Here is a 23,293-nt window from a genome sequence, read left to right as displayed (position 1 = left end):
CGTGTCGGACCAGAAACACTTTCAGTCAATTGGGTAAGTCGAAAAGTAACCCCTAGCCCCAAAGGAGTGGGCGCGTCGGAAGAGCGAGGAGGGGGAGAAAAATGGATGTGAAGACGATGGTCTCAATCACTGGACGACAGAAAAAAGTTGAGGCTCTTGGTCGCCATCGAACATAACGCCCCGTACGTATTATTAGGTAGGAAAGCGGTCCCTGCCTGCATAAGGTATTTGAAGCCCCACAATTGAACTCGGTACCTAGTACACGTGTACATCCATATCTTATGTTAAATTCTCCACCGAGGGCTCCATATGATCACATGACTAAGAGGTGTTTGTACACAGTGGCTGTGCCGCACAATACCTTATGTGGCGTGGCTGTCGCTCCCCTCGACGTCCCTACCCTTACATTGGGCGACAACCAACAGCACGATGACGACGCAGCATTTGTATCCTCGACACCAAATTTACTACCTCACTCCCGATACATGTCACCGTTCGAAACACTTTTTTCCCCCACCATTTCCTCTGGATCTGACACTCGAAAACAGTGCCTGTCGTCCTTTATAAAAGTCTTCCGTTCCTGGCCTACAGATAATCAAGGCCAGCTACTATCCATCACGTCTTCGTCCACCGCTCTCAGGCTCCCGGCCTCCCATCAGTAGGCTTCCTTGGTCTTGGGGGCAACCGCCCAGTTCGGGCCCGAGAGTCAACAACAAATATAGACCAAAGAATCATTTCAGAATGCCTCCTCCTCCACCACCTCCACCTCCCCCCATGCCCGCCATGGGCGGACCTCCACCTCCGCCTCCGCCTCCTCCCCCACCGGGTGCCCCGCCTGGGAACTTGCCCGCGAGGCCAGCGGGAGGTGCCGGTCGAGTACGTGATGATCCTCTGAGCCGGCCCTAGACGTTTTCAATACTCATAACTTTTATAGGGCGCCCTTCTCCAAGACATCAGCAAGGGCCGGGCCCTGAAGAAGGCCGTTACCAACGATCGTTCGGCGCCTATCGTAGGCAAGGGAGCAGGAGGCGACGCAGCCGGTCCACCCATCGGAGGTGCCCCACCGATTCCCGGCTTAGGAGGCATGCCCAAACCTCCCGGCGGCCTCGCACCTCCGGTCCTCGGAAATAGAGCTAGGAGCAACAGCGACCAGAGTGGAAGAGATGGCCCAACATCGGGGATGGATTCGGCGCCCCAGCTTGGCGGACTCTTTGCCGGGGGAATGCCGAAGTTGAAGAAAAGCCGCGGTGGTATTGATACAGGTGCGTCGGCTGATGCTTCTTATCTCACGGAAGCGGGATCGGGGGGCAGGTCCTTTTCCGCACCGAAACTCCCGACCGCATCAGCACCCAGGCCCCCTCCCGGGGCAGCACCCGCCATTCCAGGAAGACCAGGAATGGCAGCCGTCTCATCGACGCCGGCTGTGAAGAAGGGGCCTCCTCCCCCTATCGGGAAGAAGCCGCCTCCTTTACCCACATCACGCAAGCCCTCATCTCTAGCCAACAACCCGCCTCCGCTTCCGGGTGCACCAGCCCCCCCTCCTCCGCCCACCGCCGCTCCTGCGCCTCCAGCACCACCGCCTCCATCTTCCTCTCCAGCACCACCAGCGCCACCACCACCTCCTCCCCCCTCTTCAGCTCCACGACCACCGCCACCTCCTCATGCGGCCTCCGCAGTGCCCCCTCCTTCACGGTCACCGGCACCGGCGCCCCCTCCGCCGCCACCCCCTTCCAACGGCCCAGCGCATCTCGCAGCACAAGTTGCCTTCCGCGCCGCGAGCCATAATCCTTTGCCGACCGCTGCGCCGCCGCCACCACCTCCACCGCCGCCGGTTTTGGCACCGTCTCCTCCCCCGAATGCGGCTCCTTCCCCCCCGCCAGCACCGCCCTCTCGCAGCCGCGCCGGCTCCACTCTGCGCGCAAACATGCTCGACCCAAGCGCTTTCACCCTCAACTCGAGCGGCCCGACGACCCCGAGTCCGCCTCCCAACGGTTCCGCCACCTCTCTCGGCACGCACAGCGTCGGTGGTCGTTTTGTGGTTCACGATCCGCGGTGGAAGTTCCAGGACGAGTCCATGCTTCCTAAGCCGCGCGACTTTGTGGGCGGCACGAAGCGCTACCGCGCCGGTAGAGGCAGCAGTGTGCCGCTTGATCTGAGTGCGTTGTGAAGAGCTTGTGACGCAAGAACTAGTTGAAAGAATATGCTTGCTGGCCTACATCCAGTCACTGACGGGGATCGAGAATACACATGCCCATGGAATACGCATGATGGAATTCGTTCTCCGGGCCATATACCACTGGACCACGAGGCTAGCGGCAGCATTCGTACGTTTTCTACGAGAGGTTCTTACGGGGAGTGTCGTCAGGGCGTCAATATTGGGAACATGGACATGGCGCAGCTATAATTCGGCACCGAAAAAGAGAAAGAAAAAAAAAATTGACGTTGCATGGCGACTTGTAACTTCCAATAAAGCTATGCTATGTTCATTTCGCGCACCTGAGTTACTGACTACCGTATCTCCATTATAACATCTGGTACCGTCCCAGCAGAGACAGGAACAAACGGTCGAGGGACAAACCCAGCCGCCTCCGGCCCCCAAATTAAGACCAGGAGCGAGGCATGTCAAGTGCGTACAGCGTTTATGAATATATCCTTTTCCAGGTAGCCCAAAGGGCGAGAAGTGAGATGTCTGCTGTTGGCTTGAGTCTCGCCAGAGAAGGAAGGTAAAAGTGCTCCATTGTCCCCGAATTCCAAGCCGCCTCATCGCCCACCACCATTATACCAAACGCCTGAACCTCAGTTACAAAGGGAAGGAACCAAAAGAGGAAAAAAAAAATGGGGAATTTCTCCCAAAGCCTTGGCGATCGTGACCGTTGGATATGTTTAACGCCAACCCATCCTGTGTCGTAGAATATCCCTGGCCGAGCCCTAAGCAATGGTATCAAGGATCCATCTATATTGCGGCTTCGTAGACAGGTGCCTCCCATCATCGCGTGAATTCATATGCTGTGACCGAGTCCCCAGCAAATGTGGTATTAATTTCGGTTGCGCAAGGTTCGTTTTGGTTTGTTGGGGGGGGGGGGGGGGGGGGGGGGATGGGGGTTAGGCCGATGCCACGACGCTTGCACCCCACCGAAGGCGCCGCAGGCCTCCCGACGACCGGACAACCTCCCTGCCGCACGACGAGTCGGCGGCCGCAATAGTGGAAGCGTTGGCGCTCGCACCAGCCGCAAGGGTCTCATGACGACCTACTTCCCGACCGATAACGTAGCCAGCGCCGAAGCCGACGACGGACACGATAACCAGCACGCCGGCGCTCATGACCCACGTCAGGAGCGTCGGGCTGAGAAGACCCCCCGTCGAGTCCTCGACTGCAACCACCTTCTTCTTCTTGGCGACGCGAGAGGAGCGGGACTGGGGCGAAGCTCCCCTCTTGTGTCGGTCAGCGGCAGCGACAGCGGCAGCGGAAGCGTTACTTGGCGAGGACGCGGTCCTCGGGGACGTGGTCTCCGCCGGGGTCTTCAATCGAGGCTGTCGAGCCGTGGGCGGAGCCCGGGCGGAGGGCTCCCCGAGCTTATCTTCAGGAACCAGTCGGAGCTCGACAGGCTGCGTGCTAGGTCCGACACCGGCCGGGGCGGCGGGAGCGCGTTCCTCTTGATCGTGATTGTGCTTGGGAAGGCCCCGAGCGGCCGCGGCACATGAAAGGAGAGTGGTGAGCGAGGAGCGAAGGGCTTCGTCGTTGTCGGCCTGGTAGGATGGCGACATGAAGTTAGGCACGCCGCGGTGCGGGCGGGGGTTTGACCTTTGCCCCAGCGAAGGGCGCACTCGGCTGTGGGGGTGGGATGGGACGGCTGAGGTCGTTGAGTAGCTCCGCTGAGTACGGCCGCCTGGGTGTGAGAAGGCGTTCGGCTGGGGCCTGAAAACAGGATCGCCCGTAGCGCGACCTAGAGCCGTTGCAATCTCGTCATCCGAATCATCCCGTTCGATTCGGGTTGGGCGGTGGAACGACTGACGGCGTTGCACCGGGCCGTTCTCTGTCGAGCTCGTCAACAGTGTATCGTCCTCGCTTTCGGTTTCATCGTATTCTTCTTGACTACTGGTGCCACCTTGGACGACAGTCTGGTTGGCATGAAAGGAAGGGGTGGCGGGTGGACCAGGGAGTTGTTGGTGGGGACGCCGACGCCGAGTAGTGGAGCTGCCAACTCGGAGGCCAGTAGTGACGATATCGTCCCCCAGAGAGGAGAGGGAGGAAGAGGAGGGCTGAGAGGACACTTCAACCCACGACTCTGAAAGAAATGTATTAATTAGTATCGCTATAAGATCCCAAGACACAAAGAGAAAGAATCAAGAAACCTACCATCATTCCTCTGCGGAGAACTTGTTGTAGATGTTGGGGACCGAGTCGACCTTGCCGTATTGCTTTGGTGGGCCCGAACGGGCTGCTCAAGCCTCGGTTGTTGTTCCATAATGTCCAACACTTTGTGAAAACGATAGGATGATAGAAGGAACGTTGACTGCCTCCTGGGGTACGTAGTAGGGATGGAGGGATAGAGCGACAGCGACAGCGTTGGGCAAGTGAAGGGATAGGAGAAGTTGCCTGCCTCCAGGACCAAGAAGAGGAAGTTAAACCCCGCGTTGGCGGTGCTCTGAAGGTACTTGGTACTGGGCTCCTAACTCAGAACACACGGACAGATAATGGAAGGCGATAGGTACCTTAGGTAGTTAGGTAGATGGAGACAAGGGAAACAAATACGAGGCAGAAGCGTCGTGAACCGAACCCAGGGAAAAAGAAAACGAAAGAAAAGGAACTAGAGACAAACAAAAGAGCCGTTTTCTTTCATGTGGCTACGTAAATGGGACAAAGTATCGGTGAGAATGTTGAGACGCCCTATTCCTTTATTGTACACGTACTGAATACGGGGACTAGGCCGCCAGCACCATCAAGATGCTTGTTGGCATCATCTTGCGCCCACGCGACGGCTAACTGATGTTGAGGGTGGGGATGGCGGACCGGCCCCCCAAATTCCGGACTTAAGAAAGAATAGTGGGGTACTCCGTACTGACACGGTCTCTTAAATGCGGAGTACAGTGATGTCCAGTCTGAATTACGATGTCATCAGGTTGGGATAAGTATGGAGTACAGTGTAGATGAGTTGGACTAATGCACAGTCTCACATGATTTTTCGATAACACCAGGTCCGCCGTATCGACCACTCACAGCCTGGCACAAGGCCAAGCCTTCCCATCTGACCAGACCGCCTCTAACTGTCAGGTGGTCCCTATCGCTGCGAAGTACGAAGTACACGTACCGTCTAGGTAATATCACAGGGGGAAGACGAGACAAGCGATAAGCGTCGTCAACGATTTAAGTGTGTGTGTGTGTGTGTGTGTGTGTATTTTTTTATATGGCTTCTTGACGTTTTCTTCTTCGAGCAGTCATGGATTTGCTGCTTAATAAAATCCAACTCGAACAAAGGATCGTATTAGACTGCTAGCGTCATACACTCCTCGAACGTCTTGCCAACTCTAGGAAGCTCGATTCTACCCACACCGCGTTGTTTCGAAATGTCTAAATGTCAATGCGAACGAGCAAGCCCTCGGCGATTCTAGTACGCCGTAGAACGCACCCCCGGGACCTCAGTTCGATCAACCTATGTAGTGTAGTGTTTCCACGACCTGGGTGGCTGGCGACCCCGTCACTTTGAGACATAGTCCACCCCGCTCTTGCGCTTGCGCTGAGCAAACCCGACCAGACAGACATCACTACTGATATGTACCTCTTGCATTTGACATCGGAAGAACTCCACCAACCGTAATCGACTAACTAGACACGAACCAGTCAAGGCAGGTTCCAACTTGATGCTGTCAAAGTACCCATATGCAGAAGGGCTCTAATCGCCCCTTATTCGAAGGCAGTCCATTTAGCGTCGTCTTTGCTCTTGCTTTGGCGCCAACAGTTCCTCGTCCCTTGGGAGAACACCCTGTCTAACACAACGGTATCGAAACATGTTCTTAAGAGCAGACTTCTCCCAGTTTGAGTCAACACTCGACTGCCCAGAAATGTTGGTCAAGAGTAAATAATAGTCACGGATACGACACATGACACAGCGTGCATGTGTGATAGGATTGAAAATAGGAAAATCGTATCAAGAAGCTATTCCATTCTGATCAAGACTATATAGTGGACTACCGTGCTGTGGTTTGGTTAGTATCTTTATCTTCCTGGACCAGGTCCTCCCTAGTCCAGTTCAGCAACCCGTCACACGCGTATTCATTCATACTCTGAAGTTAGAAAATAACATGCAAAGACTTAAGTTAAAGCAACGGTTAGGCCGTCCATATTAGCCCCGAAATCCGGGCTATTCTGCGAATACACTTTTCTTTCCGAAACGCCGTTTCCAGTGACTACCTACCTGAGCAAGAGTGACAAGCTTCCGACGGTCTATGTTGGGAACGAGCAGGGTGATGGCATACTTACTGCAGTCATGCATGGAAGACGTTCGCCGGGGAGTAGTCTAACAGCCTGGTTAAGAAAACGAGGCGGATCCATAGGCGCGACAATAGCTCACGGGAATAAGCTTCATCGACAGCCGGAGCCGTCATGCGTATCCCTCAGAGCCCCACAGAAAGCCCACAAAGCCCACAGAAGATGTGATCGCGAAGTTTTGTCCGCCTCGAGAGCCTCGCGAGAGGACTCAAGAGAGCTTCGTGCCAAAAACCTCTCAGCGATCCAAGCCGTCTGCCCACTTCAGTAGATATCTCGTGCGATCATAGCCCTCATAATGACTCAAGTAAAGCCCCTCTTTTGGAGTCGTAGAATCCGACTGCGCAAGGTCGGAAAGCAATGCCACAGGCCCACAGTGAAGAAGTAATAATCAAAATGCCCTCAGGTCCCATAAGCCTCATCAGAGGCAAGCCAAAGCCCACAGCTCCTCGAGGAGCGAAACTCAAACAAACAGGCCCAACTAGTACCCCAAGATGGTCACCAAAGTGACATGGGACGGATCTGTGCGGCTGAGCATGATGCTCTTAGAAGGAGATCTTGGTCCCCTTGAAATCACCAAGACCCCCCCGGTTGGTGGAGCTGAATCCACCACGGCCACCGCCCCGTCCGCCGCCAAATCCACCTCGGCCACGACCACCGCCGCGACCACCGCCAAATCCACCACCACCGCCACGACCACCACCGCCCCGGCCGCCGCCAAATCCACCGCCACCGCGGCCGCCGCCCTCACGAGGGGGACGGGCGCCCGCAAAGTCAAGGCGGACAGCACGGGCTGAGCTTCCTTCGCCGAGGTATTGTCCGTTCAGTGTGTTGAGCGCACCCTTGGCCTCCTCCACAGAGCTGAAAGTCACGTAGCCGAAGCCCTTCAGGTTTCCAGACTCGCTACAGGAAGGTTAGAGAGTGTTCTTCCGAGAAAAGAAGGGGGATCCAGAATACTTACGGGTCGGTAGGAAGCCGGACGCTGGTGATTTCACCAGCACCGGAGAAGAACTGATGGACTGAGTCCTGATCCATATCAAACGAAATGTTGCCGACAAACAGAGTGTCGCTCTCGGGGCTGAGTGTGTCACCGTGTCTCTGGGCACGGTCGCTGGCGCGGTCGCGGGGGTTCTCGGAGCGAGCAGGCCGGGCGCCGGAAAAGTCGATGTTCATGGCACGACCTTCGAGCTCCTTACCCTGGCAGGCCTCGAGCGCAGCGGCAGCGGCCTCGGGGTTGGCGAAGTCGACGTAGCCGAAGCCACGGCTGCGGCCGCCCTCCTTATCGGTGATGACACGGGCGGAAACAAGATCAGGGAATTCGGAGAAGGCGCCATGGAGAATGTCATCGTTGACGGCCCACGCAAGACTGCCCACAAAGAGGGTGGAGCTTTGATCGCCGTTGTTCTCGGTCCTGGCCTTCTTCGGCGGGATCACCGGATCGTCCAACGCCTTGCGCTTCTTCGATGGCTCTTCAGCAGCCTCGGGCTTTTCCTCTTCCTTATCATCAGAGTCAGAGTCAGACGAATCTTCGGACGAAGCTGCATCGGATTCAGAGGAATCGGAATCGGAAGAACCCTGCGTCTAGTTAGCACATGACATGCACAACGGATAACGCCCGACAGGTAACTTACAGCATCAGCCTTGGCCTTTGCACCGCCCTCCTCATCGCTGTCGGAATCAGAGTCCTCCGAGTCCGACTCTGAGGAAGAGGCAGACTCCTTCTTGGCTGCAGCCTTCTTCGTAGCACCGTTAACCTTCAGATCCTTCTTCGCCTTGGGCTTAACCTCCTCCTCAGAAGAATCGGAATCTTCCGAGCCGTCGGACTCAGACTCAGACTCGGACGAGTCCGAGGTCGCAGGGGCAGGGGCGGCCTTCTTGGTCGCGCCGTTGGCGACCTTCTTCTTCGGCTTCTCGTCTTCGGAGGAGTCAGATGATCCAGACGAGCTATCGTCTGCAGACGAATCAGAAGAGTCGGAACCGTCGTCCTCCTTGCTCTTAACCTCAGATTCAGACTCAGACTCCGATTCCGACTCGGACTCGGTCTCGACCTTGGTGGGCTTCTTCTTCTTCTTCTCCTTGCCATTCGAGCTCTTGGCGGCAATGTTCTTGGCGAGGGCCTTAGACTTGGCCTTGGGGCTCTCAGCAGCCTTGGTGACGCCTGCATTCTTGACCTTGGTCAAGGGGTCGGCAGCGCCCTTCGACCCAGACTTGGTCTTAGCCTTGACAGAAGTAGACTTGGCCATGGTAATAGATGGGTAGAGTTCTGTGTAAACTGGTAAAGGAACGGGGAGAAGTAGGAACTTTGAATGGGCTTTTCAAAGATTCCTTGAAGAATTGGTGTGAAAAGATGAAGGGAAGGGACGGGGAAGAGGAAGGAGCAGAGATTTAAATGCGAAACTCGAGGCAGCTGCAGGGTCCTCAAGCTGATTTTTTTTTGTGGAGCCTGCCGCCGCCTTCTTCTTTTTTTCTTTTTTCTTCTTGCATGTCCAGTCTATCTGCCGGGCGGTAAGAATGGCGGCGGTGCGACAACCCGATACGTACCGTGGATACGTTGCTGCCTGTCAATCCAGGCCACAATATTGCCAACCTCAGTCACATCGGATAGCTTGTGCTAACAACGGCATCGATATCGGCTCGCCCACGAACAACCGACCCGGTTCGCCTCGTCGCATTGAAAACTATCTAACCATCCACTTTGCTCGAGACACCTTCAACAATTTCCCATTCATTCACCATGCCGACCCCGGAGTCGCCGATGTTCCTGGCTCAGAAGCCAAAGGTGCCCCCCACCTTCGACGGCGTTGACTACGACGACAACAAGGCGTTCAAGCAGGCACAAGACGCTATCATCAGGGAACAATGGGTTGGCGCCATGATGGTTCGTCTTGTGGGCGAGGAGCTGGGCAAGTGCTACTCGCGTGAGGGCGTGAATCACCTGGAGAACTGCGGTCATCTGAGAGGTAAGCCGAGTCCCTCCTCGGCGGATGCGCTTCTATACCAGGGAATTGACGAACTGCTGGCAGAAAAATACCTTCAGCTACTCAAGGAGAATAAGGTCACCGGCACTTTGTTCCAACAGACGAACTACATCTCGAAAAAGGAGTAGAAGGACTAGCAGCAACGACGCTTAGGCGGCTACGTGAGCCAAGACGACAGGCGGTCGGCTACAACATCATGGGCTCGTTAAGTCGGAAACGAATCTCCCATCTTGGATCAAGGCATAGAGTCGGCACTGTTCATCATCCGGGCCGCTTGTGCCCAACAATGTAGACAAATGTGTCTCCCATTGCTGGGGGCATGAGCCGGAGATGAGCCCTGTTCCAATATGTACATATACCACCATGAATCAATCGAGTTATGCGCTTATAAGGCACAATCATCTACCAAATATAGACTCAGGTGGCCTTGAACATCGGCCCAAGATGCATGAAAACGCGAATGATGTGTAACTAGAAGCAGTCAATTAAATTTTCATAACAATTGCAGTTTGGCAGTAATTACGTCTAAAGCGTCCAAGTGTAGTCGAAGTGGTTGTGTGGTGGTTCGGAACCTCACCCGGAGCGCTGTCGACGGAGTAAAAGAAGCTCGTGCCGCCCAGAAATTTTAGTAACCACTTCCAAACACCCGCGTCGCAACAACTCCCCAACTTCCACCACCACCACCACCACCACCTTCAAGCAAACCCTGCTGTTAGCCAGACAGCGCAAACTGGTTGCCATGATTTGCCGAACCTGCCTCCGCCGTGCCACGGCACTCAACGTCCGAACTCATCCGCCATTGAGCACCCTCCTCCCCAGAGCCTTTTCCGTTTCCTCCCCTTCAAGAACATCAACACAATCAACGACACAAGCCTCGCCGGCCTCAGAGACCGCCTCACCCTCGAGCATGCCCACCCTCTCGACACCCGTCGACGCACCCGTTGCCGGAAACGCCGGCTCGAAGCCCGCCCGGCCGCCCTCCTCTTGCCCTCCCGGCACCGTCCTCACCGGCCTCAACTACTTCAAGAGCCAGACGGACCCCGTGGCGCTCCCTGACGAGGAATACCCCGAATGGCTGTGGGACTGCCTCGAATTCAAGTCTACTGCTTCTGACGAAGCTGACGCCAACGCTGGCGATGAGTTCTGTACGTATTTACCACGAAAACACCCAAGTGCAAACTCGGAGAATCAGCTCCCCGTCAAGCACTCTCTTCGAATCTCTCTTATTTTCCAGCGCGCTGACACTTATTTTCTCTCTCTCTCTCTCTCTCTTTCTCTCTGCAACAGCCAAATCCGCAAAGCAGCGCCGCCTAGCCGCCAAGCGCCAGAAGCAAATCCAAGCCAAGCTCCTCGCCGAGGGCAACCTCGATGCCCTGGCCCCCAAGGTGCCCCTGCAGCACCAGTCCGTCAATCTGCCCGGTAAGGAGGACGGCGATGTCGCCGACAACCTCTTTGCGGCCGAGAAGCGCGAGGAACTCCGTAAAGCCATGCGGCAGGAGCGCAAGGCCAAGATCAAGGAGGCCAATTACCTCAAGTCGATGTAAAGAGGGGAAAAATGGGATGGAGAGCACCAGATGGGACCACTCTACAGGGTATTACGTTCTTTTCAACCCTTGGAAAAGCATACCACAGTTGTGTCTTTCGAATTGACCCTCGACTGACGGGGGTAACTTGTCGGATGTTCGGGGAGGCAGGAATATGTACGTTGGCATGTAGCAGTATGGATGGTGGGAGCAAATCGAGCTGGCAAAAGCTCTGTATATTACCTGCAATTTGCCTGACCTGTGTCCGGCTTGTATACCACAGCTTCTTGTTGTCGTCAATAGATTATTATATCGAACGACTACCTGGAAACGCTCTATCATTTTTGGCCGAGGCCATTGAACCGCCGGGTTGTGCTCGAAAAAAAGAAAGAGAAAGAATTCTCAAGCTGCTTGGCCATCGTTATTAAATACCCATTTCATAATAATGTAAGATATTACGCATGTCAATCTTCATCGTCTTCTTCCCCCTGTGGTAATGAAGATAGCTTGGCCCCAAGCTCGCCTCTCAGGCTCTTCAGCCTCATCTCCAGACGATTCCGTAGGATCTTGTTACCCGCATGATGAGCGAGTTCAGTCTCAGCTTGAGCAATAGTCTTCTTGAGCGCCGCAATATCCTGCTTGACGCCCTTGATGCGCGACTGCTCCTCGTGATCCACATCGCTATCCTCGTCCTCCTCGCTGACCTCCTCCTCTTCCTCCTCCTCCTCTTCATCCTCGTCGTTTGCGCTTTCCTGCGCGGCGGGAGCCGGCGTCCCAGAGTCCATAGTCCGAGGGGTGACACCCTCGGGCAGAGTAGCCGGCGTGGCAGCATCGGCGGGTTGATTCGCCAACTCCATCTCGAAAGCGGCCTCCATCTCGGCGGCTAGATCGTCTTCCAGCATCTCGCCGTCCGCGTAGCCATCTGCCGGGAAGTAGCCGCTCTCGTCGAGTTCGCCCTCCGCATCCTCTTCTTCCTCGGAATATTCCGCCTCCATCTCCACCTCTTCCTCGGACTGTAATTGCCTGTCGTCGATGAGCTCGAACCGGGTACTCAGCGCCGCTGCATCGGCCTGTAGCAGCTTCTTAACTTCTGCTTCTTTGAGTTCAATCTCGGATCGGCTGATAACCTTCGCAAACCTCTGATTGACGGCGTCGTGCATTGGTGGTGTCAGTCCATGGGGCCACTTAAACCCCGGCTGCACCATGGGAGGCAACGGCACCTTCCTAGCCTCTTCTTCCGATGACACCTTCTGAAAGGCGAGGAGCATGTGGCATAGATCCGCGGACTTCATCAAGGTCTTGCGATCCCAGGTCTTCATCGACTCTGTGATGGTGGGCAGCTCGACCATGACGGCGGCAAAGGGCTGGCCTTTGACGTACACGATGGCACGCCGGGTCTCCTCCTCTAGCCATTTGATGCACACGTCTGCCCCGCCCTGGCTACGAGGTACGCCGATCTTGCCCTCGTCCATGCATCGTCTTATGTAGTCGCAGTGTTCGCCAGGCATCATGCGTAAAATGAACTGTTCCTCTATGGTCGGGTCTTGTTCCCGGTCGCTGGCTTCCGAGTCGTATCCATCGCCAGGCGGGTGGTGTGGCGGCTTTCCCTTTGACTTAAGAATGAGCCCGCCGGCGCCCGTTCTCGCCACCGCCGAGCTGGGTGCCTTGAGTAGTTTGATCCTCTTCGTGGGCTGGCTCGCGCTCAACAGTTCGTCATCGTCGTCCTCTTGCTGTTCTCGTTTCTTCGACTCGATCAACTTGTTCGTCGGTTTGGTTTGTCGTCCTGCCTTGGTCTTCTGAGGCGCAGGTGCAGATGTATCAGCCGGTGTGGATGGTTGGGAAGGTCTGAGAATGATCTTGGGTGTCGCGCTGGGTGTGGCTGCGGACTGCGGTGCCTGGGGATCGTCAAATGAGGCTCCCCGCGAGCTCATGCTCAGCTTCAACTTGGGGCGCTGAGGCGGCTGGGAGGTGCCTATGTCCGACATATTGACGGTACAAGGGCAAGTTCTATGTGAAGGAGCGATCGCTGGAGAGCGGCTGAGAAGGTATTATTGCGTGCGAGTTGTCTGAAATCGAGGATATTGACGGGAGGAGGCAAGTCGCAGGCAATTGATGGGGGTGACAACCGGCAATGGCTGAATATCTCTAGAGTTGGGGCGTAATGGATGAATGGTTTGGCGTCGAGAGAAGTTTTTCCGTTGTACCTCGAATATATTGCTATTCTCCGGTGTTTCGATAAAGATCCATGGGGTTTCGCCTTCCCGTGTAGTAGGTTTGGCCCGCTGTGAGATTAAGGGAAGGTCAGACGGGTTGGAGCAGTTCAATGACGATTTACCTTTGAGGTTAATCGCTAGTACCTATCCATACGAAGGTACCACCGCCACAGCACAGCTGCGAGAATCCTACAGGGTACCTTGTACGGGTACGTATCTTTCTTTCGACCTAACGCGACCAAGAACACGCGACGTCGCGGAACAGATTTCGAGTTGTTGGTAATTACCTAGGTATTCAGATACATGACGTTTGAGACCGTTCCCCGAAACCTCGAGGCCGACGGTAATACATGAATCCTTCTCTCACGAGCTCTAGGATTTTGCTGGATAGCGTTCCCCATATTGACTAAATTCCCCAACAATTTGCGTTTCTCCCGTCACGCCTCGACCCCTTCGTTCATGATATCTCCTCTCTTTGGCTAGATCTCGTCCTGCTACTCTGCCAGGTATAGCTATCTTCTTTGTGAAACCGTCGTCCCTTGGAGATTTCAAGAGAAGAAGGGCGGCATAGGCATGGTTTTAATGGCATCTAATACCTGTTTCCAGTTGAGCTGGCCGGTGAATACGATCTCGCGGTAAGGCTTCCCCCTCCCCTTAGACGGCGATATCAGTTCAGGGAGGCGATCCTGCAGGCATTTCTGTACATATGAGGACATTTCTTTGTCTTCAATGTTATCAAGGAAGTACCACACAAAGTCTTTATGCCCTCTGGACGTTTTCGGCGTGTCTGACTCGTACTTGACATTGAACCGCTTCATATAGTTCGCGAAGGCAGCTCGACGACTGGGGCCTGTTGACGTTGAAACCTTGGCTATGGGCTTGCATATCATGCTACGTTCCGTTTTTCGATGCTCGACTGCCTTGGGGCTTTGCTTAACCTGGCTCCTAAGCAAACGAGGGGCCTGGGTGGGTTCTTCAATGTCCTCTTCGTTCTGACGGTTGGGCACCGTTGTCTTTTGCTCATGACTCCAAGCTCTGACGTTGTGGGTTGTTGCCGGGCCTTCTTCGGCTCCAGAGTCAGAGGCCGTGGAGATGTCGGCCTCGTCTCTTGTCTGTATCTGGGCAAGGGAAATCTCGTTGTCCCTCTTCTGGCTCTCGTTCCCATCATTGTCCACAGGATGCGCTCTGGGTGTTTCATCTGAAGCATCATCGTCAATGAAAGCTGGGCCCTCAGCATCCGCTGAAGGTCTGTCGACCTGCAGGATTGCTTGTCCCCTTGTCGGGGAGCGTTGCGAAGCGAGTTCAGCATGAAGTTGCTGCACCTGGTCCAGCTGGCGCTTCAGTTCATTTGAGAGTTTCTCGCGCTCCTCGTTGAACTGGGCGACAGCTTCTATCATCTGAGAGTGGCGGCTGCGGACCTCTTCCATCCACCCTTCCATACCCATCTGGTCGGTCAAGTCAGGCCCGGCTTTGCGGACGAGGGCCTGGACCGTCTTGAGCTCGTCCTGCAAAACGTGTAAAGTCTTGTTGGCACAGTCCCGCGCCTCGGAATTCTCCTCGGCCTTGAGTTCGACGGCCTTGACGCGGTCCTGCATCTTTAAAAGGCTTCGCTGCAGGTTCCGGACGTCGTATGGGAGAACTAAACTAACGAGGGAAGCCGCCAGGTCCGTTGCGTTCTTGGGCTGTCCCAAGGTTTCTTTGTTGTTGCTTGCAGCGAGCGTCTGCCGAATAGTCTTGCTTCGCTGGCGCCGGAGTTGCTCGTTGTCTGGATGGGGCCTAAACTGTTTCGTAAAGTCCAGCTGGGTCGCAGGGCTCCGTGTATCGTAGCCGTCTGTCTGCTTGGACTCCGTGTCTCCATACTGGGATGATTGCCCCTGACTGTTGGACGGGGTTAGCAGCGAATGGTGGCGCGTGATATGTTGGGAGAAGGAGGGATTCGGGCCCATGATTCTATGCTCTCCTCTTGTGTTCGAACGACTGGAGCAAGCTTAATTGGCGAGGGTCCTCAAATGCATGTCATATGAAGTCGGATTCAACCAGAAGTGGCAGCACAACAAGAACGATGGAGAGGATTGAATTGAATAGATCCCCAGGCATCGTAAAGACCTTGTAATTCCCTGGCCCAAATGCCATACGAATACACATGTCATGTCCTATGTGTCCCACTGCTAAAAGTTACACACAGTGAGAGTACTAGGTACCTAGACACAGACCATATCCAATGGCACCGGAAGGAGTGACCGACGCACTTGTTATTAGTACCTACCTTACATAGTCTTACATAGGTAGGTAGGTAGGTGAGGTATGCAAGGAAGGAGCCATTGCCTTGCCGTACCTCGACGGCTCCTTCCTTGGATAGCGTAAGGTCTAACCGCGGTCATCAGGGACACCAGACAGGCAGCACCACCTGGTTTCCAGGAAGCGCCTCCAAAGTCATTGGCATTCCCCTCCCCGTGCTTCTATCCCAGGCCCTTATTAACTCGACCCTCCGCTACCGCCTGACTTCGAACGATCAATGGACATGCCAATGGGGAAATGAGTGGCAGGAGCAATATTCATGGTCAGTATTAATTAGTATTAGAAAGTATTATCAACGCCGGAACCTGACTGTCTGCCCGAAATCCCTCAGTTCTTATGTTTCAGTGCCCTCCTGGAAGGCCCTTGTGTTTCTTGTCCGTGCCATTTGTCCGCCACGGTGATCCGGCCTACCGAGAGGTTCATTCCTGTTATGTACAACAATGCAGCAAAAATCCCGTACCTGCACGCCATGCGTTTTAACATACACATACCACCCCGCCTGTGCCATTACACATGATTACTTGATCAAAATTGATCACTGGCGCCTCTCCCAGTAGATATTGGCCGGCTCCAACGGCCGCGAGAAGAGAGAAGCGTAGTCCGTGCCAATGAGCTTGTCGCTGCCATCGGGGTTGCGGAACTTGAAGAGGCGCACAACCTCGGCGGTGATGGTCTGCAGCTGCACGTTCGCGAAGTGCTCGCCGATGCAGCGGTGGCGGCCAGCGCCGAAAGGCAGGTAGGGAGAAGCGGAGCCCTTGCTGACCAGACCGTAGCCGTAGTCGATCTTCTCGTCCTCGACGTCGCTGCGGTTGATGGTAGGCGCGTTGGGGGAGCTGGGATCCCATCGGTGGGGGTCCCAGATGTCCGGGTTGGGGAAGTAGCCGGGGTCGGAAGCGGAGACGCCCGGCGCAGCGAGGAGCACATGCGAGGTCGGAATGACATACTTGGTGTTGGGCACGGGCATGGGCTGCTTGACGGCGCGCATGATGGAGTGGATGGGCGCATGGAGGCGGAGAGTCTCCTTGACGATGGCCTGGTTGAGGGGGAGCTTGGCGAGGTCCTCGTACTTCAGGGGAGGCAAGTCGGAGCCCAGAGCACGGATCTGCTCCTGGTACAGCTCTTCCATTATGGCGGGGTTCTGGGCGAGACGGAGCATGATCCAGGAGCTGGTAGAGGAGGACGAATGCTGGCCAGCCATGAGGAGTGCAATCATCATGTGGGCGACTTCGTGGTCGGGGACCTTGGTGCCGTCCTTGTAAGATGAGTTCATGAGATGGGTAAGCATGTCCAGGCCGGCGGTATTACCCTGCGCACGGCGCTCCTTGATGGTGTTCATGTAGATCTGGGCGACAGTGCGCTGGGCGTGGTCGCGCCTCCGGTTCCAGGGCAGAGGCGCCCAGTGGAGCATGAAGTTGATGGGGGAGAAGCCCATGTCGAGATCGTGGTAAAGGGCAGCTAGCGACTCGTCGAATTTGCCCCGAATATCCGAGCCCTGGAGGGCGTGGGATGCGGTGAAGATGGTAATTTCAGCCATCTTGGCAGAGATATTAACGATGCCCGACTTGCCCTTGAAGTCCTTGTTCGTCTTGAAGTAGCTCGTAACCTCGTGAGAGATGATGGGGACGTAGGAACGGAAAGCCTCAGTAGTCAGAGCGATCTTCATGAACTGCAGATAATACACCCGTCAGTATGCCACTCAACAGCTTAGCTGGCGTAGGGAAGAGGGGTGCATCTATCATTACCTTCTTCTGTTCCATCAGCTTGGAGTTAGGGCAATCGTAAACGACATCCTTGCCAAAGACAGGAGTGGTCAGGACGGTATAGATATCTTCGGCGCTAACATCGCGCAGCTTGCCGTTGAGGATGAAATCGTTGCCATTGGGACCGACGTAAACAGTGGTTTTCTTGCCGAGGAGGATAAAGGTGAAAACATCACCATACTGTAGGGTGCGGAATCGTGTTAGTGGCATCTTGACATTGTAATTGCAATCGAACACATACCTTTTCCCGGTTCTCTGTGAAGAAGGTGGGAGGGTCCATGCCGTAGGTGATAGTGCTACCGATGAAGGGGAACCAGTGGAAGACAAGAGGAGGCTCATTGGGATTGCGGGAGAAAAACTGCAACGCGACATTGAGCGCAACGGACAGGAACAGGACCGTCAGAAGAACAATCCCGACTTGCGAAGCAGTGCCCAAACTCTCGAAATACTGGGACGAAGGTCCCGCGAGGTCCTGAAGAACACCCATGGTTGTAGGGGATAAAACGAAGAAAGAAGGAAAGAGTGCTTTTCCAAGTTGCCAAACGACTGCTCAACCCCTTTGTTCCAAGCTGAAAACCCCAAGCTTTTGCATCCAGGTTATCGACAGATGCCGTTGCCTGTTGCGCTTGAATTTTTGACTGTTTGACTCTGATAGGCTCGTTCAGTCGTCAGTCGTCAGTCGTTTGGTTGTCCGTTGTTGGCTTGATGCAAGATAAGGAGGTGAACGCGCGTGGAAAGGTGGGCGGTTTAAATTGACTGGCAGTATTTTTTTACTTGGTTGGCCCTACCTTTCCAGGAACACCGTTGCACAGTCCAAATTTAGTAGGCGGTCAGCCTCTCGTATTCGTATCCCCTAATCCCCTGACCCCTTGAAGCAGTTACGTTGTTTGTTCCTTCCTGCCTGAACTGAATATTACAAAGTACATCCACAGATTTTGGCAACGACTCCGACCCAAAGGGAGATCCCCACTTGACGTACAAGGGTAGCTCTTTTTGTGCTTATATGGCATGACTCTCTGTCCCTGATTATTAGTGTTGTTTCTTGACCTAAGATGTGGTTGAACACCTTGCCATGAAGGGAAATTGCGAGATTGTCCGAGACGCCATTGGATGAGGCGGGCTTCTTTCGAGATTTGTCATGTTAAACACGAATGCTCCAGCATCTATTCAAAGGGTTGGTCCATTGCTTATCCCATGTTCTGAATCACGGAGACCGAGATGGCTTTCCCTCCTTTGGACAAATTAGATGAAATATGCATATTATATGCTCGAAGAAGCGCGCAAATGCTGTGTAGTTGGGGTCCATTATTACATTAACTAAATGGAAAATCGGAGGAAACAGGATTTAAGTGAAGACAAGAAATTCAAGGGAAAAAAAGAAAGTAAAAAAAGGAGAGAGAGAGAGAGAGAAAGGAAGAAAAAGGAAGAAGAAAAAAAAAAGGAGGGGGGGTGCGCTGACGAAGCCATTTCCCCCAAAAGCATGAAACCGAAAAACCGAAATGTCGGTTGTCTTCGGTGTAGAGTAAGGTATGTGCAAAGTAATGTATGTACATGGGTATATTCAGAAGTAGGTATATGGGTATAATCTCACTGATCTCTCGCCCTCTTGGACTCTGCTGTGGTCCTGCTCTAGGCGTAACAAAGGCCGTTAGGTTCATGAGTCGAGCGTCTACCTCCCAAACTAACCTGCTTCGCAATATTATGTGTTGCCGTCGGGGAGGTCTGGACTAAAAGGGGGGAAAGGAAAGAAGTGATCACCAGGCCAGGGCCGTCCAACCGTAGTCTCCATCAACATTGACCCAGCGGCCTTCCTTCATCGCACTCTCCCAGCCCATCATGACAGCCAACAGACGGCAGCCCATGGCGCTGACCGTGCAAATCACGTAGTCACCAGACCGAGCCAACACCGCCAGGTCCATCACATATGCCCTCCCGATGTAGCTCCTGAGCCGCAGCGACTCTTCCGACGGCGGGAGCTTCATGTTCTCCGTCGTCGCCGCGTTGGACGAGCTCATGCTCGAGGCGCCCAGGCCCCAGAACATGGACCCGAAGAACCCCCCTTCCCACCCGAAGGCCTCGTCCTCGAAGCGGTGCATCGCCCGCGAGCTGGCCTTCTTGGCCGGCTTGGCAGGGGGCGGCTTGCTCGCCAGGCGAATCTGCTCCTGCGCGCGATGGCTCCCCGACAGCTCCCCCGCCTCGTACACGAGCGGGTCGTCAGAGGCCACCACTACCACGGCGGACTTTTCGTCTTCCACCCCCTGGCCACTGCCTACCAGCTCGTTCGCTCGTTCCGTAAACACGCTCATCGGTATATACGTGCTACGATACTGATACTCGAGGGGATGGCGGTCACCGTGTCGGACATGCATGCCAACGACCTTGCCGCTGTTCGTCTCGGAAGCAGCTTTGGTCTTAAGCGTGTTGGCCCGGTCCATCACATGCTTGGCATCGTCCTCGTTCAGGTCAAATAGCCCCTGATAGCCCTTATGCGCGAGGTCGAACAGCTCCCGCACTGCCGAGTCGCTCTTGCTGGACTGAAGGTCCAGATGGGGCTTGTTCAGCGCGTCAGTCCATAGCTCGCGTGCTGTCGCTGGGGAGACGACCAAGTGCCGGGCCTGCGCAGGACACGGCAGCATCTGATGGCGCGGCGGTGGGCGGCAGTTGGGCAACGGGGGCGGCCGGAAGATATCTGTGTATTTCCCGTACGCCCATCTCGTGTCGTCGATGAAGAAAGCGCGACCCTGTTTCATGGCCAACCCATAGAAAATCCAGAGCTCCATGATCGTGTGGCCGATGCCGGGATCCGCCGTCTCTAACACGAAGGTTATGCTGCTTTCGCAGATCGGCTGTTGGCCGACGGAGTTTTGATGCACCCCAATGATGTTGCCTTGCAAACCTTGCCTCACAACCGTCCCCGGCAAGAGGCCAACCTTCTCCGCGTCCTGGACGTCAAGAAAGTATCTATCCACAGGGCCCCCACGGCTTATGGTAGCCTGTTCAGGAGGAGGAGGAGGACTCCTGTTCCTCATATCCCTGACGCGGGAAGCAACCTCTCGACACTTGCTGCACATCTCGCCGTAGTCACGGGTCGACAGAGGGAAGTCCAAGTGGGCAGGGATAGACACGGTCCACTTCGACCTCCCACTCTTGCCAGTGACCACAATGGGAGTGGCAAAGTCGGGCAGTTCGTCCTGTCCGACCATCTCGAATTCTTCCTGTTTCCGGGATATGTAGGGGATGTCCACAGGGACGTTGCCTCGGACGGAGATTGTTGCAAAGTAGAATATCAGGAGGACGAAAGCAAGCCAGAAGACGACGCGGAGGACTCGGCTGGGTCGGGGACGGTTGGGCGACTTTCGGGGACGGGGGACAAGGGCGGGCAAGCTCGGGGAGGGCGGCGGAGAGGCGAAGAGGAGGTGATTAAAGCTGAAGCGAGATGATGTCGCAGAGAGCGGCGCATTACAGTAGAGCTGTTTATCATTGTTGTATGAAGCAGCTCGGCGCAGATTCATACGCGGCGAGGACGTTGTCGTCTTGGACCTGCTGAGATCCAGCGGCGCCGGCAGCTTATTCCTAGACGCCATTGCATCGGAAAAGCTTGATGTTTCGAATGGGAGAAGTGACCGTATTGGTGGTGGTATGGGTGGTTGAGGCTCCAAATTGCGCAATACCCTTCCAATCCTGCTAGTGGGACATATGAGTCTGGAGATATCCGTGAGCGGTTCGAACAGACAAAGAAAAGACACCGAGAAGAATCTCCACAGTTCTAGAGACTGATGACTAGTGGGGGCCCGGTAAAGAATGGCAACCGAGTGCACACTCGAGGGCTAAACTCATGATACAAGTGAGCGTTGTGAGGAAACTATCGGGGCCAGCGTGGTGGGAAGATAAACTAAGGGATGAAAAAATAGACCACCGAGGCGGCAGTGCTAGGTCTCAGCGTTCTCAATCAACCCTCCTGTGTCCAGCGGATCCTCGTCCGAGAAGGGGAAATGCGTGAAGATGATCAGGCGGAGAGGAATAGAGCCGTAAATGACGGTAGGTTGATCTCCTTGCCGATCATGCCGTCACAGTCCAACGAGACGTGGCAGAAAGAGACAGGAAAGGAGACCAGGGTATAATAAGGGTCCCCGTGTCTTCCTGCTTATTTCTGTCTTTGTCTTTCCTTCCTTCTCCCCGCAGCTAATAGTCGGTGTAAGAGTAAGGCGACAAGAAGTCGTGACACCTGGGTGTCCTGTCCTCTCGGGTCGGGTTCGACCAAGGGTAATAAACCAAAGGGAAAAGAAAAACCCGGTATACGGGAGATGCAAAACGAAAATAAAATAAATGGCAGGGAAATGGATCCAAGAACGCCCCCAACAACGAAGCAAGCAGCTGAGGCACCGAGTCGTTCCGAGTCTTTGATATCCATTCACGGAAGAGCCAAGCAGTCCACTTGTACGTACGTGGAAATTCTCAATGTAGATCGTCGTGCCCCTGGTTGCGTTTGATGGGCAAGGATTAGACCAGAATTTGTACTTCATTCACACTCCTCTTGAATTGCTTGGGCCCCAGGTGTACCCCATTGGGATGCCGCATCGTAGAGACAGGACCGTTTGAAGTAGGTACATTCCAAGACCGACTAGGTTCTGGATCATGCCTTCATTGCTACCTTCGTACGTACGTTGTACACTAACGTAAGGTACCTTACACTACTTCGTGCCTTTAAAAGTAGCCCCTCGGGGTCTCACGATCAGAGGAACTTGTGACGCAATGTGCGGGGACCCCTAGGCTCCCAGGATACTTCCCGACAAAGTACATTTTCAGCCGGGTTCTGCTTCAAAGACACTCCGCCATGAAGTACTCTACTCTTTCCGAGACGGCGCTAAAGAGACTCGGTACCCACACCGTTGGCCAGTTCAGAAGGGGTCGTTTCCAAGGTCTTGGCACCCCCCACAAACAAAATTTGCTATTTGCGGGAATGAAACACACCCGAGCCAATCGGTACCTGTCAAGCCCCAGAATTCTACTTTGTAAAGGACCCCTAGATTGTACGCGGGATTTGTCTCCCGCTAGGAACAGTGAGCTGTTTAGTGTACAACGTAATTAATTACTGTTACACCCACTGTATAAGGTATGGTAACAACAAATGAATCCCGTGTTCCCGACACTTACATATGCCGCATATCGTATCTTTTCGTAGTGTGCCTCATAATCGGACCAGAGACAGCCGTCCGGACGACCACCCGGGTCGGAACCTGTGCATCCGACAAGAGTAGACGACGAGGGGGGAAAAGCGAGGAAGATCGGATCCTCCAAAGGACATCATGCATCTACGCAGTGGTCTTACGGTGGGTGTATGGGTGTACACGTACACGCGCGAACCTCATAGTGTACCGCATGACACAAGGTCACAGCATACAAACGGGGGACAATCAAAGCAAACAGCTCTCGCGAATCATGTCACAAGGCGGAACAATGATCCGATACGCAACAAATAATACCCTTGTTACCAACTCGTGTCGAGGTGGCATGTCAGGGCAAAAAAGGGGATCTCTGTGCGGCTTCTCGGTCTCCTTCTCGGTTCCTTCGTTTGCCTCTTGTCGTCTTCGGCATCAGTAGTGTCTTCTCGGGAGAGTGATGCGCTGTGACCGTGGTACAGAGAATACAGAGAGAGCACCTTTATTATCGAGCCCGTAGTAACACGGTAGAAAGCAATCCAAAAGAAAGATGTCGGGTTCGCTCAGCTCATAGTATCCTGATAATATCCTGATTGTCCACACAAAGGATGGCTGGCTGCATGACAACTGATAGGCAAGGATGGGAAATCAACTTGGGTGAACGTCTCTTTCCGCCACGGCTTGGCCTCGTCCGTACAATAAGAACCATGTCTCCTAATAAACCCAAAGCCTGTCAACTTGCGTACAGACTTCACTTTTCTTTTCCTTTCTTTTTCTCTCTGCCTGTCCGCCTAGATACTTTGTACATGACCCATCCCAACCTCATCCCCTCTACGGCATTAAAATAGGCGCAACGCGTATCGACGTGGAAAAGAAAA

The 23,293-nt window shown here is 54.5% G+C and overlaps 12 protein-coding genes across 12 annotated transcripts; 3 read left to right on the top strand and 9 right to left on the bottom strand.

Annotated features, from left to right (window-relative positions):
* Positions 1 to 384: 384 nt before the first annotated feature.
* On the top strand, positions 385 to 2,283 carry SODALDRAFT_195425 (hypothetical protein). The gene is made up of 2 exons (XM_028607165.1): positions 385 to 876; positions 935 to 2,283. Exons 1-2 carry the CDS (start codon positions 742 to 744, stop codon positions 2,165 to 2,167), a joined length of 1,368 nt encoding a protein of 455 aa, XP_028465192.1. The 5' UTR covers positions 385 to 741; the 3' UTR covers positions 2,168 to 2,283.
* On the bottom strand, positions 2,283 to 2,933 carry SODALDRAFT_195409 (hypothetical protein). Its single transcript, XM_028607163.1, has one exon. It carries the CDS (start codon positions 2,762 to 2,764, stop codon positions 2,399 to 2,401), a length of 366 nt encoding a protein of 121 aa, XP_028465191.1. The 5' UTR covers positions 2,765 to 2,933; the 3' UTR covers positions 2,283 to 2,398.
* Positions 2,934 to 4,677, bottom strand: SODALDRAFT_195420 (hypothetical protein). Its single transcript, XM_028607164.1, has 2 exons — positions 4,358 to 4,677; positions 2,934 to 4,286 (listed from the first exon to the last, which is right to left on the bottom strand). Exons 1-2 carry the CDS (start codon positions 4,464 to 4,466, stop codon positions 3,103 to 3,105), a joined length of 1,293 nt encoding a protein of 430 aa, XP_028465190.1. The 5' UTR covers positions 4,467 to 4,677; the 3' UTR covers positions 2,934 to 3,102.
* A 2,352-nt stretch (positions 4,678 to 7,029) lies between these two features.
* Positions 7,030 to 8,727, bottom strand: SODALDRAFT_324996 (RNA-binding domain-containing protein; the record flags this gene model as incomplete). The annotated part of the gene is made up of 3 exons (XM_028609947.1): positions 7,030 to 7,387; positions 7,446 to 8,059; positions 8,116 to 8,727. 3 exons carry the CDS (start codon positions 8,725 to 8,727, stop codon positions 7,030 to 7,032), a joined length of 1,584 nt encoding a protein of 527 aa, XP_028465189.1.
* A 405-nt stretch (positions 8,728 to 9,132) lies between these two features.
* On the top strand, positions 9,133 to 9,945 carry SODALDRAFT_297535 (NADH-ubiquinone oxidoreductase 12 kDa subunit). The gene is made up of 2 exons (XM_028608826.1): positions 9,133 to 9,444; positions 9,508 to 9,945. The coding sequence occupies exons 1-2, from the start codon at positions 9,219 to 9,221 to the stop codon at positions 9,588 to 9,590; spliced, it is 309 nt and encodes a 102-aa protein (XP_028465188.1). The 5' UTR covers positions 9,133 to 9,218; the 3' UTR covers positions 9,591 to 9,945.
* A 31-nt stretch (positions 9,946 to 9,976) lies between these two features.
* SODALDRAFT_334471 (hypothetical protein) lies at positions 9,977 to 11,398 on the top strand. Its single transcript, XM_028612223.1, has 2 exons — positions 9,977 to 10,607; positions 10,750 to 11,398. Exons 1-2 carry the CDS (start codon positions 10,202 to 10,204, stop codon positions 11,004 to 11,006), a joined length of 663 nt encoding a protein of 220 aa, XP_028465187.1. The 5' UTR covers positions 9,977 to 10,201; the 3' UTR covers positions 11,007 to 11,398.
* On the bottom strand, positions 11,189 to 13,288 carry SODALDRAFT_334470 (hypothetical protein). The gene has a single exon (XM_028612222.1). It carries the CDS (start codon positions 12,968 to 12,970, stop codon positions 11,450 to 11,452), a length of 1,521 nt encoding a protein of 506 aa, XP_028465186.1. The 5' UTR covers positions 12,971 to 13,288; the 3' UTR covers positions 11,189 to 11,449.
* A 206-nt stretch (positions 13,289 to 13,494) lies between these two features.
* SODALDRAFT_334469 (hypothetical protein) lies at positions 13,495 to 13,940 on the bottom strand. The gene has a single exon (XM_028612221.1). It carries the CDS (start codon positions 13,912 to 13,914, stop codon positions 13,747 to 13,749), a length of 168 nt encoding a protein of 55 aa, XP_028465185.1. The 5' UTR covers positions 13,915 to 13,940; the 3' UTR covers positions 13,495 to 13,746.
* A 1,625-nt stretch (positions 13,941 to 15,565) lies between these two features.
* Positions 15,566 to 15,985, bottom strand: SODALDRAFT_379845 (hypothetical protein; the record flags this gene model as incomplete). Its single annotated transcript, XM_028615072.1, has 2 exons — positions 15,566 to 15,623; positions 15,702 to 15,985. The coding sequence occupies one exon, from the start codon at positions 15,983 to 15,985 to the stop codon at positions 15,824 to 15,826; it is 162 nt and encodes a 53-aa protein (XP_028465184.1). The 3' UTR covers positions 15,566 to 15,623; positions 15,702 to 15,823.
* Positions 15,956 to 17,974, bottom strand: SODALDRAFT_334468 (cytochrome P450). Its single transcript, XM_028612220.1, has 3 exons — positions 17,498 to 17,974; positions 17,239 to 17,436; positions 15,956 to 17,162 (listed from the first exon to the last, which is right to left on the bottom strand). Exons 1-3 carry the CDS (start codon positions 17,741 to 17,743, stop codon positions 16,032 to 16,034), a joined length of 1,575 nt encoding a protein of 524 aa, XP_028465183.1. The 5' UTR covers positions 17,744 to 17,974; the 3' UTR covers positions 15,956 to 16,031.
* Positions 17,975 to 18,508: 534 nt separating this feature from the next.
* SODALDRAFT_195283 (hypothetical protein) lies at positions 18,509 to 19,028 on the bottom strand. Its single transcript, XM_028607161.1, has one exon. The coding sequence runs from the start codon at positions 18,912 to 18,914 to the stop codon at positions 18,621 to 18,623; it is 294 nt and encodes a 97-aa protein (XP_028465182.1). The 5' UTR covers positions 18,915 to 19,028; the 3' UTR covers positions 18,509 to 18,620.
* Positions 19,011 to 23,241, bottom strand: SODALDRAFT_361080 (hypothetical protein; the record flags this gene model as incomplete). Its single annotated transcript, XM_028614335.1, has 13 exons — positions 19,011 to 20,937; positions 21,077 to 21,118; positions 21,211 to 21,307; positions 21,482 to 21,497; positions 21,702 to 21,732; positions 21,786 to 21,877; positions 21,987 to 21,997; positions 22,144 to 22,204; positions 22,411 to 22,548; positions 22,621 to 22,685; positions 22,753 to 22,880; positions 23,019 to 23,129; positions 23,222 to 23,241. The coding sequence occupies 13 exons, from the start codon at positions 23,239 to 23,241 to the stop codon at positions 19,011 to 19,013; spliced, it is 2,739 nt and encodes a 912-aa protein (XP_028465181.1).
* Positions 23,242 to 23,293: the final 52 nt, after the last annotated feature.

Source organism: Sodiomyces alkalinus (genome assembly GCF_003711515.1).
Source record: "Sodiomyces alkalinus F11 unplaced genomic scaffold SODALscaffold_7, whole genome shotgun sequence".
NCBI lineage: Eukaryota > Fungi > Ascomycota > Sordariomycetes > Glomerellales > Plectosphaerellaceae > Sodiomyces > Sodiomyces alkalinus.
The sequence above is the reverse complement of the archived record's forward strand: the minus strand, read 5'-3'. Positions and strand labels throughout refer to the sequence as shown.